Genomic DNA, 16487 nt, shown 5'->3' on the forward strand with positions numbered 1-16487 from the left:
ACTGTTTTCTGTGCTGCGTGTGTAACAGTATATTGGATCTGTGCAACTCAAAGTGACAGCAGCCTAATATTCCTGCTGCCGTCTCTATAATAGTTTTGTTCAGGCAAACAGGCAAATGTTCCTTGCGTGAGTGTTCTTTAACCTGTTGATTTGTGTTCATGATATTCAGCTACAATTAAATGTTTTGCAATAAGACTAAATGTTTATTTATTTTTTTCACACGATACCCAACCCTACCCCTAAGCCCAGAACTTCGCCGTGAGTTTAGAGACCTTGCCGTTGTACCTTCACGACATGGCAGAGTTTGTTGAGCAGGACGGGCAGCGTGCCGGAGTCGTAGTCCTGCAGGCGGAGGCTGTAGCCGAACGTCTTGCTGTATTCACACAGCAGCTGATTAACAGGAAGAGCCGACTCTCTCTGAGCTCGAAGCAGCTTCACCAGCTGAGCCGCTAATGCTTTCACACGCTCCACCTCCGTCAGCGCTAGCAGACGCTCCTCTCCACACTCCAACACCTGAGAGAGAGAGAGAGAGAGAGAGAGAGAGAGAGAGAGAGAGAGAGAGAGAGAGAGAGAGAGAGAGAGAGAGAGAGAGAGAGAGAGAGAGAGAGAGAGAGAGAGAGAGAGAGAGAGAGAACGCATGTCAAAGACTCCCGCCGACTGCTCTAGCGCTGCACGATTAATCGCAAAGAAACCGCACGCGTTTTGGTAGAGTCTGCGATTATTTTATGCACAGTTTGTCAGTGCAGCGGCTGATCGGTAATAAATGCTGCTCCATCTGAACACCAGAGGGCTTCTCACACACACACACCACATATCCATCTGAACACCAGAGGGTGTCTCACACACACACACACCCCACATATCCATCTGAACACCAGAGGGCGTCTCACACACACACACACCACATATCCATCTGAACACCAGAGGGTGTCTCACACACACACACCCCACATATCCATCTGAACACCAGAGGGCGTCTCACACACACACACACCACATATCCATCTGAACACCAGAGGGCGTCTCACACACACACACACACCACATATCCATCTGAACACCAGAGGGCGTCTCACACACACACACCACATATCCCTCTGAACACCAGAGGGCGTCTCACACACACACACCACATATCCATCTGAACACCAGAGGGCGTCTCACACACACACACACCACATATCCATCTGAACACCAGAGGGCGTCTCACACACACACACCACATATCCCTCTGAACACCAGAGGGCGTCTCACACACACACACCACATATCCATCTGAACACCAGAGGGTGTCTCACACACACACACACACCACATATCCATCTGAACACCAGAGGGCGTCTCACACACACACACCACATATCCCTCTGAACACCAGAGGGCGTCTCACACACACACACCACATATCCATCTGAACACCAGAGGGTGTCTCACACACACACACCACATATCCATCTGAACACCAGAGGGCGTCTCACACACACACACCACATATCCATCTGAACACCAGAGGGTGTCTCACACACACACACACGCCACATATCCATCTGAACACCAGAGGGCGTCTCACACACACACACCCCACTTATCCATCTGAACACCAGAGGGCTTCTCACACACACACACCCCACATATCCTTCTGAACACCAGAGGGTGTCTCACACACACACACACACACACCACATATCCATCTGAACACCAGAGGGCGTCTCTCACACACACACCACATATCCCTCTGAACACCAGAGGGCGTCTCACACACACACACCACATATCCATCTGAACACCAGAGGGCGTCTCACACACACACACCACATATCCCTCTGAACACCAGAGGGCGTCTCACACACACACACCACATATCCATCTGAACACCAGAGGGCTTCTCACACACACACCACATATCCATCTGAACACCAGAGGGTGTCTCACACACACACACCCCACATATCCATCTGAACACCAGAGGGCGTCTCACACACACACCACATATCCATCTGAACACCAGAGGGCGTCTCACACACACACCACATATCCCTCTGAACACCAGAGGGCGTCTCACACACACACACCACATATCCATCTGAACACCAGAGGGTGTCTCACACACACACACGCCACATATCCATCTGAACACCAGAGGGCGTCTCACACACACACACACACACCACATATCCATCTGAACACCAGAGGGCGTCTCACACACACCACATATCCATCTGAACACCAGAGGGCGTCTCACACACACACACACACACACCACATATCCATCTGAACACCAGAGGGCGTCTCACACACACCCCACATATCCCTCTGAACACCAGAGGGCGTCTCACACACACACACCACATATCCATCTGAACACCAGAGGGCGTCACACACACACACCACATATCCATCTGAACACCAGAGGGCGTCTCACACACACCCCACATATCCCTCTGAACACCAGAGGGCGTCTCACACACACACACCACATATCCATCTGAACACCAGAGGGCGTCTCACACACACACACCACATATCCATCTGAACACCAGAGGGCATCTCTCTCTCTCACACACACACACAAATATCAATCTGAACACCAGAAATAATAATGCACATCATTCCAGGAAACCCTCTCTGAATAAACAGAAGATAGAAACGCTTTGATTAAACATGACTAATAAACACACGACTGCCTTATTCTGTGTAGGAAGCACATCATCTCACAGAAGGAGGAGCTTAACCCGTTATGAAGTGAGTTTGGAGTAAAAGTGCGTGTTGCTTTTTCAAATGCACGTTATAAGCGACTGAAACTCTCAGTGCTTTCAGAGTGAAGTTTACAGAGCCGTACACCAATGACAAGCTGCGCAAATAAACTAAATAATCGCAGCCTTTGCGATTTCATAATCACGATAAGCCAAATCAGTTTAAATGCGATTACATGTAAATTGCGATTAACCGTGCAGCCCTATATCCAGCACCTTCACATCTGCGGTACCGACCAGAAGAATGTCCGGAATGGCCTCGAACAGCTCCATGAGTTTGGTGAAGCCGTAGTAGGAGAGTTTGCACTGGCGTCCGAAGTGGTGGTGATACGTGGGGATGAACTTGCTGAAGGGCATCCGGAAGTGAGGCTGGTGTCTCAGCAGGTCCACAACCTCCTTCCCAAACTGCCGTGTGCGTTCCACCTCCTCTGGTGTGCGTTCTGAGGGACCAGACCACACCACTACTGTTACACAAACACTCATAATGCAATTATGAGATTTAGGTGACATTTTGATTCAAAGTTTCCTTTATGTAAACAATACGTTGATCAAATTGATGCGATTAAGCTCGTAATCAGTATTTATTTTAACCAAGCATCATCTTCCGGTCTGTCTCGTGAAACCAACACTGAAGTGACTTAAACTGCAGTTCATCGACTGGCCACTAGAGACCGGCTGCAGAAGAAAGTCAATCCCATAAACGCTCATGTTAAAATGGCCAACTTTGCAGCAGAATAAAGCATGTTTACAGCCTGGTGCAAAAAGTGGTTTTGGTCTATACAGCTAATTTTCCCCGACTGTGAGGGGGGTGAATATTTTTATAACTCATCCATTTAAATGATATCAAGCCTTAAAGTTCTGCATAATTAAGGGCGTGGCCACTTGAGTGACAGGTGGATTGCCGCTGATGTCACTACTAGCCGTTTGTCTGCTGTCTGTTAAGAGTCACGTCACCTCAGCTAATCCGTTTATTGTGTTTCATCTGACGCTCTGAGACACTCATTTATGACGGAGGGAAAAAGAGCCCGATTGCAGAAACGTAATTTTTTATTACAGATAATTTGCGCCAATTTCCCGGGAAGTGATGATTTCGTTCTCTTGAACACATGGGATGGAAACGCTGCTTTATCCACATGTTTTATGCAATATTCTGATTTTTGTGCTTAAGTTAAATTCGCAACTTTGGAACATTGGAAAAACAATCTTGCATCGTTCAGTCGTGGTGTCAGGGATTCATGCAAGTGCAGTGTTTCACCTCTTTTGGGAACAGAGATGAGTGTGTCACAGTCCTGCTGAGTGACCGTGATGGTCGTGTCCGGAATCTCAGCCAACAGGTCCATCAGATCACACATCCCATAATCCACCACCTGCCAGTTCCTGGAGAAACACCTGACACACACACACACACACACAGATCAGGAGGAAGAGGTTACACGTAATGCTTAAAGGGATAGTTCACCCAAAAAATGAAAATTAGTCAAATTAGTCATATCCTTATGACTTTCTTCTTTCAGACGAATACAATCAGAGTTACATTTAAAAAATGTCCTGGCTTTTCCAAGCTTTATAATGGCAGTGCATCTAAATAAAAGTGCATCTATCCATCAAACTCCACACGGATCTATAATAAAGGCCTTTTGAAGCAATGCGTTTGTGTAAGAAAAATATCCATATTTAAAACTGTATTAAGTAAAGTAACTAGCTTCTGGCCAAACGGATTCCACTTAAATCTAAAGCGCAACTTATGCGAATAATGCGACGCACTGCTGATATTTACGCTACGCCATGACGCACTACGCTACTTCTGACTGACATCACAAGTTACGCTTTAGGCGCAAGTAGAGACTGCATTTGCCCGCAAGCTAGACTTTTACTTTGTAACATTTTAAATATGGATTTTTTCTTACACAAACTCATCGCTTCGCTTCAGAAGGCCTTCATTAACCCACCAAAGCCGTGTGGAGCACTTTATGATGGATGGATGCACTTTTATGATGGACCGATGCACTTATGATGGACCGATGCACTTATGATGGACCGATGCACTTATGATGGACCGATGCACTTATGATGGACCGATGCACTTATGATGGACCGATGCACTTATGATGGACCGATGCACTTTTATGATGGACCGATGCACTTTTATGATGGACTTCAAAACAGAAACGGTCATTCACTTCCATTATAAAGCTTGGAAGAGTCAGGACATTTCTTAATATAACTCTGATTGTATTCGTCTAAAAGAAGAATGTCATATACACCTAGGGTGACTTGAGGGTGAGTAAATCATTGGCTAATTTTCATTTTTTGGTGAACTATCCCTTTAAGAAGCAGAGAGAGAGAGGGCCGTCCTGAGATTCTCACCAGTGATACGCCTGAGCGAAGTCCCCGATCACCACCTGTTTACTGGCCTGAAACTTCAGCAGCTTCAGCAGGTCTTGAGTGAAGCGCTTGATCTGCGCGCGATGAGTCAACGTCAGCAAACGCTTGGAGCCTAAACCCAGGATCTACACACACAAAAGAATTAAAGTCAGCATGAAATCAATATGCACAATATTTTTTTAAAGGTGCAGTCTGTAAGATTGACAGCTAGTGGTCGAAATGGGTACTGCAATCCAAATTCAAAATATCTGAGATCACGTTTTAATATGCTCATATGATGGTATTTTTATGCTTTAGTAGAGTGAAAGATACGTACAACACCTTTGATGGAATTTATTAAGTGATTTATCCATGCACATCGTTATTTAAATGTATGTTCCCCGCAATCTTGAATCAGAATATCTTTCCCTTTCTCTTCTCTGATGACGAGGCAACCTGTCACTCACATGAGATCCACCAATAGCAAACCACAACCCCCACAGACACAATCAAGCCCCGCCCACTTTTGTTCTTGTTCCAGAAGCGTTTCACTCGGATATACGGCACAATAGGGAAGAAAAGGCTAGCGCAACTTCAGTTTCTGGCTTTACACCTGCTAGGGAAGCATTGGGGAATGTCAAATTATGAATTTAATTTACTGTAAACGTGAGCTTGTGTCCACAGACCTGCAGCACGTGAGGAACGGCCTCCAGCAGCTCCAGCAGTTTGGAGTATCCGTAGTCCGACACACGGCACTGCTTGGCGAAATGGTGGTGATACGCTGGAATGAACTTGGTGACGGGCATCAGACAGGACGGCTGGTTCTTCATGAGATCCACCATCTCTCGGCTGAACTGGATCAGCTGTGGATTCCCAACCGGACTCTTACTGCGCTGCAGCCACGGATCTGAACACACACACGCGGGAACACACACACAGGCTTTTTCACTTATGCACTTCATTAGCTTCAGATGAGCATGTGACTAATGCTACGGCAAGAGATGAGCACTGTGCAATTAATTAGGATTGACCAATAGAATTGTCACTATGAATTGTGTGATTCTTAAAGTAAACATGAAATCTAAATTGCAATATTCCATAAAAAAAACTAAAAGTTTCAGTGTTTATTATAAATGATTTATTGGTGCACATCATTATTGTTTTAATAATCTTGAATCAGAATAAGTTCCTCTTGCAGCATCTCTTCTCTGATGACAAGGGCGGGGCAACCTGTCACTCACATGAGATCAGCCAATAGCAAACCACAACCATCCAATCAATTCCCCACAGACAATTTAGCCCCGCCCATATTTGTTCTTGTTCCAGAAGCGTTTCATTCAGATAGACTAGCGCAACTTCTGTTTCATGCCGATTTTAAATGTAAATTCTGTCATGAAAATGTTCTATGAAAATTTAACAGCATGTATTTCTGTGATTTTCACAAGACTTTAAAAGAAAAGAAAAAAGAAATACACCCCTGCAGATGGATCATAAAATAGACTTAAACTCAACATCACTTACACCTCGTGTTTGAATGTTGTACTGGCTTTTATGCAGGTGCTTCACACACTCTCGCACACGCACACACACACACACACACACACACACACACCTGCATTGGGCGGTGGGGGTTTGTTGTGAATCCACTTGATGATTTTGAAGCCGTTCTGGGCCGTTACTATGGTGACTCCAGGAATGCAGGTGATGAGATGCTCCAGCGGGACGCTTCCCTCCAGCCCCCCCTCCTCCGCAACGCTCAAAGCACTGAACTCTGCAGCGTAGCATTCTGGGAAACTGTGTGCAGACAGGAAACAGTCACGCATGCAACAGACGCACACCAGACCAATGACATGACAGCAGGAGTGTGTGTCACCTGAGCAGAGGTACCGTTCCCTCGTGACTCTGCAGTAAACCGTGGACGTGAGCAGCCAGAACTTTCAGAGACACCAGAACAAACGGGATCATGTACGAATCCGGATCAAAGTCAGATTCACTGAAACCAGAGGAGAAACAGTCGAGTTCATCACTGCTAAACCTGGATGAATACGTGAGCACACGCAGGGTTCACACAGATACTGTAACATGAAATTCCAGAACTTTAAGCACTGATTTTTGGTTTTCAAGGAATACAATCTGAGATCTCACTAATCAAATAACCTTCAAATTCTAAAAAAAGGTAAATAGATTAAAAAAATAAATCAATAAAAACAAAATAGTTCACAAAGTGCAGGAGATGCAATGACTGTGGAAACTTTAACAATGATTAACTTTAACTGATTTTTTTTCTCAATATATGATTGACCTGAAGAATGAAAGCTGTATCATATACTTGGATGTTTATATATGAGCAATATGACTCTCATAGCCATGAGAAATGTCTCTATATCAGACAAGCTGCAGCAGCTTCATTATGTGTGAAAAGATTGTTTTATCAATAAAATTAAACACGAAGATCACTTAAATTATAGAAAGACAATATATTTGTGAAATTAAATATGGCTGTTTTGAAGGGTTTTTCAGGACTTAAATTTCAAAGTCAAACTCAAGTACTTTTATCACCTTGTATGAACCCTGATGATTAGGTTGGTATTAGCAAGCAAGCAAATTTGATTTATAAAGCACTTTTCCAAACAAATCAATGCAGTTCAAAGTGCTTTACAGGCAAAAAAGAAACAATAGATTAAAAAAAATAGACCCATTAAAATACAGGAATAAGAATAATGTTTATAAGGATTAGCCAAGGCATAATAACTAAAAATGAAGAAAAACAAGAAATATATAAAACGCATAAGATATTACGTTTTATATTTTGCATAAACAAAATGTTTTTAATTTAGACTTAAAACTATCGATATCATCCTCTTTTTGCCTCTGTAGGAGCCCTGCACAGGTGTGTGTGCCCTGACTCACCTGAAGTCCGGCTGAGCGCAGTGGCGTTTGCACACGGGCTCGTGGTACTCCAGCTCCTCGAACAGAACCGGGCTGGCCGTGTTGGAGCTGTCGTGAGAGTGTGCGGATCCTAGCGGACTCTGCCGGGCCTGAGTGCTGGACAGCAGACACACGAGCCGCCCGCCACCCTGCTCGCGCACACACACCAGCTCCGGCAAGCGGTACAGGTCACTCACCACCAGCTTATGCCCAAACCTGCGGGCGATACATGCCGTCAAGACACCAGCCACACACACACACGGGCGATACATACCGTCAAGACACCAGCCACACACACCGTCAAGACACCAGCCACACACACACACGGGCGATACATGCCGTCAAGACACCAGCCACACACACGGGCGATACATGCCGTCAAGACACCAGCCACACACACACACGGGCGATACACGCTGTCAAGACACCAGCCACACACACACGGGCGATACACGCTGTCAAGACACCAGCCACACACACACGGGCGATACACGCTGTCAAGACACCAGCCACACACACACACGGGCGATACATGCCGTCAAGACACCAGCCACACACACACACGGGCGATACATGCCGTCAAGACACCAGCCACACACACACACGGGCGATACACACCGTCAAGACACCAGCCACACACACACGGGCGATACACGCCGTCAAGACACCAGCCACACACACACACGGGCGATACATGCCGTCAAGACACCAGCCACACACACACACGGGCGATACACACCGTCAAGACACCAGCCACACACACACGGGCGATACACGCTGTCAAGACACCAGCCACACACACACGGGCGATACACGCTGTCAAGACACCAGCCACACACACACGGGCGATACACACCGTCAAGACACCAGCCACACACACACGGGCGATACACGCTGTCAAGACACCAGCCACACACACACGGGCGATACACACCGTCAAGACACCAGCCACACACACACACGGGCGATACACGCTGTCAAGACACCAGCCACACACACACACGGGCGATACACGCCGTCAAGACACCAGCCACACACACACACACGGGCGATACATGCCGTCAAGACACCAGCCACACACACACGGGCGATACATGCCGTCAAGACACCAGCCACACACACACACGGCGATACACGCCGTCAAGACACCAGCCACACACACACACACGGGCGATACATGCCGTCAAGACACCAGCCACACACACACGGGCGATACACGCCGTCAAGACACCAGCCACACACACACACGGGCGATACACGCCGTCAAGACACCAGCCACACACACACACGGGCGATACACGCCGTCAAGACACCAGCCACACACACACACGGGCGATACACGCCGTCAAGACACCAGCCACACACACACACACGGGGATACACGCCGTCAAGACACCAGCCACACACACACGGGCGATACACGCTGTCAAGACACCAGCCACACACACACACGGGGATACACGCCGTCAAGACACCAGCCACACACACACACGGGCGATACACGCCGTCAAGACACCAGCCACACACACACGGGCGATACATGCCGTCAAGACACCAGCCACACACACACACACACGGGCGATACACGCTGTCAAGACACCAGCCACACACACACACACGGGCGATACACGCCGTCAAGACACCAGCCACACACACACGGGCGAAACACGCCGTCAAGACACCAGCCACACACACACACGGGCGATACACGCCGTCAAGACACCAGCCACACACACACACGGGCGATACACGCCGTCAAGACACCAGCCACACACACACGGGCGATACACGCCGTCAAGACACCAGCCACACACACACACGGGCGATACACGCCGTCAAGACACCAGCCACACACACACACGGGCGATACACGCCGTCAAGACACCAGCCACACACACACACACGGGCGATACACGCCGTCAAGACACCAGCCACACACACACATGGGGGATGCTAAAAAATGTTTTAATGTCATAATCATTTGTTACCAAACAAGTACTTCAATGAACTCATTGTTTCTGACTTAAATTACTACATTGTTTAAATTAATATATTTTTAGCTAACTGTTATTTTGTATACGTTTCTGAAATCTTAACGATTAGCTGAAACATTCTAAGACGTAACTGAACACACTTACAGACGGTCATCGACTGCAGCAGATTATAAACACAGACTGTGAACACCGACCTGAACGCGACTCGGCACGGTTTGGCATGATCAGTCGTAAGTATCAAATTACAGTCATAATCGGCCTTACAGTCGTTAAGTGTCCCCGGCATTAGACCGTTTCCTCTGATAACAGATCTCTCTAGATTGTAATGTGGACTCGAGCATTTTCTGTAAAGCTGCTTTGAAACGATGTGTATTGTGAAAAGCGCTATATAAATAAATGTGAACTGAACTGAATGTGTCACTCACTTCCTCTCGTAGGTCTCGGTGAACTTGTAGAGAGGCAGGCAGTTTGCTGGAGCGTCCTGGAGGATACTGATGATCTCAGAGCTGAGAAACAAACACCATCACTGAGGCTAGAGCACATATACGCGGAATCACGACATGAACATGCATGAAATTGTTATTGTGTGCACTTATAATAACCAGATAAGATTTCCAACACTGCTTCAAAGAGACTGAATGAACATGCACACTCTCTCTGACAGCAAACAGCGATAGTATAACAGCAGAAATGAATCTGTTACCCAGTAAACAAAGCAGGCACTTCCTGTTTCTGAACATTACATGTTTCCCCATTCAGATTTGTGTATTCGCTTCATCACAGCAACAAATATTTGTTTACATTTAAACATTTTCACATATTCTGGACTAAAACATGCCCTAGATATTGACTGAAAATGTTTTGATTATTGTTCTTTAAAGTTCTTTTACACATTAATCTGTTTGAAACATTTGTTTACTTTATATTCTTTTTGTTTTAGGAAAACATGTATTAAAATGGACCTATTACGCCCTTTTACTAACTCTTGATGATGTTTTCAGGCTCTACTAGAACATGTTTTCCTGCTTGAATGTTGATTATTTTCCTCATATTCTCCATTGTTTCATCTCCTCTCTTCCCAGTCTGTCAGTAACGCTCTGTTTAGTTCCTGTCTCTATGAAGCCCCTCCTTCTGAAAAGCACACTGTGCTCTGATTGGTCGGCTGGATCAGTGTGTTGTGATTGGTCGACCGCTTCGAGTGCGTTTGGGAAATGTCCCGCTCTTACCATAACCGCCAGTTTAACACACTACTAACTAACTCAACCAGGCCCCGCCCCTTTATTCTGCATATGAATTATTATAATGAGGAATATTGTGACGTGTTCGTTCCCGGAAGAAACTCAAGACTACAATGGAGGCGTTTCAGGAGTTCAGAAACACTGACACTGATATAGAGAAGAAATTGAGCTTTTTCATGATCACACAGCAACATTACACACTAAAGACAGATCAACATTTAACCCTGTTAGGAGGAACACTTTGAATTCAATGCAGTGATAACACCATGCACCATGATAAAAGCTTCAGCTATTCTTGTGAAATGGAAGTTGGACACGTCACATGTGTACCTGAGGCAGGCGAGAGATTTGCTACTGGCTCCAGTGACGAGCGACACATGAATCCTCTTGCTGCCGATCTTATAGCGATGCAGAAGACTGACGGCACCGATGGCCTGCTGGAGGGAACTCATGTGAACCCGCGCCTTCAGCTGATAGTCAGTGTGAGGACTCAGATCAACGCTCTTCACCTACACACAGACACAGGTTTGCTATACTTGTGAGAACATTCCATAGCTGTATTGGTTTTATACTGTACAAACTGTATATTCATTCCCCTAAACGAACCTGACCCCTAAACCTACCCATCACACACACACAGAAACTAACCCGACCCCTAAACCTACCCATCACACACACTAACCCCTAAACCTACCCATCACACACACTAACCCCTAAACCTACCCATCACACACAGAAACTAACCCGACCCCTAAACCTACCCATCACACACAGAAACTAACCCGACCCCTAAACCTACCCATCACACACACACAGAAACTAACCCGACCCCTAAACCTTCCCATCACACACACACTAACACCTAAACCTACCCATCACACACACACACAGAAACTAACCCGACCCCTAAACCTACCCATCACACACACACAGAAACTAACCCTACCCCTAAACCTACCCATCACACACACACAGAAACTAACCCGACCCCTAAACCTACCCATCACACACACACAGAAACTAACCCGACCCCTAAACCTACCCATCACACACACACTAACCCCTAAACCTACCCATCACACACACACACTAACCCCTAAACCTACCAATCACACACACTAACCCCTAAACCTACCCATCACACACACACACTAACCCCTAAACCTACCCATCACACACACACAGAAACTAACCCGACCCCTAAACCTACCCATCACACACACACACTAACACCTAAACCTACCCATCACACACACACAGAAACTAACCCGACCCCTAAACCTACCCATCACACACACACTAACACCTAAACCTACCCATCACACACACACACAGAAACTAACCCGACCCCTAAACCTACCCATCACACACTCTAACCCCTAAACCTACCCATCACACACACACACTAACCCCTAAACCTACCCATCACACACACTAACCCCTAAACCTACCCATCACACACACAGAAACTAACCCGACCCCTAAACCTACCCATCACACACTACCCATAAACCTACCCATCACACACACACAACCTCTAAACCTACCCATCACACAAACACTAACCTGACCCCTAAACCTACCCATCACACACTACCCCTAAACCTACCCATCACACACACACCTCTAAACCTACCCATCACACACACACACTAACCCGACCCCTAAACCTACCCATCACACACTACCCATAAACCTACCCATCACACACACACAACCTCTAAACCTACCCATCACACACTACCCCTAAACCTACCCATCACACACACACACTAACCCGACCCCTAAACCTACCCATCACACAAACACTAACCTGACCCCTAAACCTACCCATCACACACTACCCCTAAACCTACCCATCATACACACACACACTAACCCGACCCCTAAACCTACCCATCACACACACACACACACACACACTAACCCGACCCCTAAACCTACCCATCACACACACACACTAACCCGACCACTAAACCTACCCATCACAGAAAACTTTATGCATTTTTACATTTTTAATAAAACTGCATTTAGCATGCTTTTAAAGCCATTTGAAATACGAGGACTCAGGAAATGTCCTCATAAAATCACAAAAACAAACACACGCAATAATGAAGTACGCTTTCGACACGCTCTGGTTTTAAACGTCTGCGAGATGAGACTCACTCTGCCGTGTTTAGCAAAAGCGTCTCGCAGGATTTGCTGGAGGTCCTTGCGTGACATTCTGTAGTCGAGGTTCGTGACCTGAACGTCGGCTCCGTCAGAGAAGGGCTCTGATTGGCCGTCGGGGGACGGTGCGCTCAGCGGAGACGAGCGGTTCGACAGGCAGGGGGACACACTCCTGAAGAGACCGGAGACCAACACACACACACACACACACGTGACGAGAACGCAAGAGTGTTTTATGAAGCCTTTGATGATCATGCAATTCGCTTACCGTGACGACCACGAACTCTGAGAGAGCATCATGGGACTGAAGCTCCGCTGTAAACTTAGTTTGCTGAATGCTGAAGGAGTGCTGACCTGAAACGGCTGGCCAGGAGAGTCTCGCCTTCACACACACAAAAAGAGAGAGACACACAGACAAAGAGACATGAGAACCGCTAAGGTTTCGTCAATCAAGTACGGTTGAGCTTGTTCATAATCACGGATCAATGTTTATACGTCAATACAGAATCAAATGAATCTGTTCCTCAAATAAAGCAGCCGTGTCTCTTCAGAAGTCTTGGACTAAACTGCTCAATTCATATGGATTTATTTGACCATCTCTTTAAGAACAATTTGAAGCATCCGTTTTGGGTGAATAGACTTTCAATAGAGGGACAGAAACTTCTCAGACTTAAAGGTATAGCGGAGGATTTTCTTTTTCCGGGTGGGTAGCCTATACTATTGGTCCACCTAAGTGTCAATCATTCTGGTGATATGTTTACCTAAGGCCGTCGTACGTGCTCGTCCTTTCTGCTCATGCGCACTTTCAGGTGTATATGTGTGGTGAGCTATGGTTTCAGCCATTCATTGAAGCTCGCCGTTCTCACCGGGTTTTTTCAAAATGTCTGAGGGTCGCAAGAGAAAAAGTGTCTACGAATTGTATGACAAGAAGAGGAAGGCCTCTGAAGAAAGAAACAAGACCAGTGTTTTTGGGAGAATATTTCACACGCTGGCGTGCGCTAAAAGCACAGGTTGGGCTTCCCACTGATGCCTCAGTCGCGAAGTTTCTACTCGACAGGTAAAGTTTGGCATGCTATTTGGAGAAATCCATTTAAAATCACTGCTAGTAAAAGTTAATGTAAGCTATGATTAGCGATGCTAGCGTTTAATAGGCGTTCCCTCTCGGGAGCAGGTAGAGTGTTGCGCACGTGCATTTTTTAAAAAAGTGGAGAGGGCGGTTCTTTTCTAAAATTCGGGAAAATCCTCCGCTATACCTTTAAGAATAGATTTCATTTCATTTTGACAATAAACGGAAGTCTTATGGGTTTGGAATGACAATTTTGGAATGTGCGCGAGAGTGTGTGTGAGTGCGCGAGAGTGTGTGTGAGTGCGCGAGAGAGAGAGAATTTGAATTTGAATTTTATTTGATCAGGGACAATGCACAAAAAACATTCGTCTAAAAAAGAAGAGATGCCATGTGCCAGGTTATAGCTTTATAGGCTTTTTATCATGAATTTTTATGGCCCTTTTATATAATGATTCAAGTCATTTTAATGATGTTTTACACGCCCGAGACCAACTAGACATGCAATACAGAAGATGTGGGACAATCATGGTATTGAGGTATATATTTGAGGTTTCCGTAGTTAATGAATTTCTAATATGTTTATAGTTCATCAAATAAAATTTCAATTTATTACCAAGTTTTTTTTATGTGACTTTTAAAACCAAGGTTCGAATCCAGTATTAAACCTAAATATTTTGTTTCATTTACATTTTTAATTTGTCCATTCACTTTAATTTCTTGAGTTAGTTGTAATTTACGTTTATTTGAAAAAAAACATTGAAACCGTTTTATCAACGTTTAAGGTCAGACAGGACGTCTGCAACCATTCTGCAACTTTTTGCATCTCTTTTGATAATTTGTCAGCAACCTCCAGCTCGTTTTGCCCAAAAGTGAAGATCCCCATATCATCAGCATACATAATTACATCAACGTCAGAACACACTCTAGGGAGGTCATTTATATAGATGCTAAAAAGCAAGGGTCCCAAAATAGACCCTTGCGGCACTCCCATCGAGGTGGCCCTAAACGCAGATTGGATGTTATTCACTTGTACACACTGATGTCGGTCGCTCAAATAAGATCTTATCCAGTTTTGGGTGTGCTCAGAGAGACTGTGTGAGTGCGAGTGCGTGTGTGAGTGCAAGTGTGTCTGTGTGAGTGAGAGAGTGTGTGTGAGTGTGCAAGTGTGTCTGTGTGAGTGAGAGAGTGTGTGAGAGTGTGCAAGTGTGTCTGCGTGAGTGAAAGTGTGAGAGTGCGCGTGTGCGTGCGTGCGTGAGAGAGTGTCTGTGAGAGAGAGAGAGTGTCTGAGTGTCTGTGAGAGAGAGTGTGTGAGTGCGAGAGAGTCTATGTGTGAGTGTTTGTGTGTGCGAGAGTGTGTGTGTGTGAGAGAGAGAGTGTGTGAGTGTGCAAGTGTCTGTGTGAGTGAGTGAGTGTGTGTGTGGTACCTCCGGCTGCGCTGCTGCTCTGCAGGTTTTCCGGCTGCCGGCAGGAGAGTGTGACTCTGAGGCGAGGCGCTCACAGGTCGGGTCGCTCCGCACACAATCTACAGCAAACACACACAGCACTAACTTCACAACATACGAACACACAGCCGATTCCCAATGAGGCGGAAGACAGGAATGTGACGGAGAGGACAGACGAGGACAGAGGAAGATGAGTCTCACGTAAAGCATCCCGGCGTCATAGAGCAGCGGCACACGAGCAGCACAAGCAGGTCAAGCGCAGCACAGGCACAATGAAAATGAGAGGAAGCGTGCGATTGGAGGATGATGGGAGGAGGCGGGAACACAGCTGACCTGGGGCGGGGCTTCATCACAGGGCTGCACGAGGAGGCGTGGCCTGCTTTCCTCGGGAGCGTAGCTGTGAGTGTGTGCGAGAGTAGTTGAGCGCATGTGTGAGAGGTTGTGTGTGAGAGTATTTGTGTGTGTGAGAGAGAGTGTGTCTGTGTTTGTGAACGAGTGAGGGAGTATGTGTGAGTGTGCGCGTGCGCGTGCGA

General features: G+C 46.3%; 1 protein-coding gene across 4 annotated transcripts in view; it reads right to left on the bottom strand.

Annotated features, from left to right (window-relative positions):
- Positions 1 to 16487, bottom strand: part of marf1 (meiosis regulator and mRNA stability factor 1) — a 43818-nt gene that overhangs the window by 7106 nt on the left and 20225 nt on the right. For all 4 annotated transcript variants that reach the window (XM_082136110.1, XM_082136109.1, XM_082136107.1 and 1 more), the window contains 13 exons: positions 15937 to 16034; positions 13715 to 13828; positions 13444 to 13618; positions 11608 to 11786; positions 10465 to 10545; positions 8028 to 8261; positions 6991 to 7110; positions 6730 to 6911; positions 5804 to 6024; positions 5121 to 5263; positions 4009 to 4142; positions 2991 to 3193; positions 286 to 513 (listed from right to left, as the gene is read on the bottom strand). In XM_082136110.1, coding sequence (XP_081992236.1) covers positions 286 to 513; positions 2991 to 3193; positions 4009 to 4142; positions 5121 to 5263; positions 5804 to 6024; positions 6730 to 6911; positions 6991 to 7110; positions 8028 to 8261; positions 10465 to 10545; positions 11608 to 11786; positions 13444 to 13618; positions 13715 to 13828; positions 15937 to 16034 — 2112 coding nt within the window. The remainder of the gene's footprint in view (positions 1 to 285; positions 514 to 2990; positions 3194 to 4008; positions 4143 to 5120; positions 5264 to 5803; positions 6025 to 6729; positions 6912 to 6990; positions 7111 to 8027; positions 8262 to 10464; positions 10546 to 11607; positions 11787 to 13443; positions 13619 to 13714; positions 13829 to 15936; positions 16035 to 16487) is intronic.

This window comes from Leuciscus leuciscus (genome assembly GCF_965113295.1).
Source record: "Leuciscus leuciscus genome assembly, chromosome: 14".
NCBI lineage: Eukaryota > Metazoa > Chordata > Actinopteri > Cypriniformes > Leuciscidae > Leuciscus > Leuciscus leuciscus.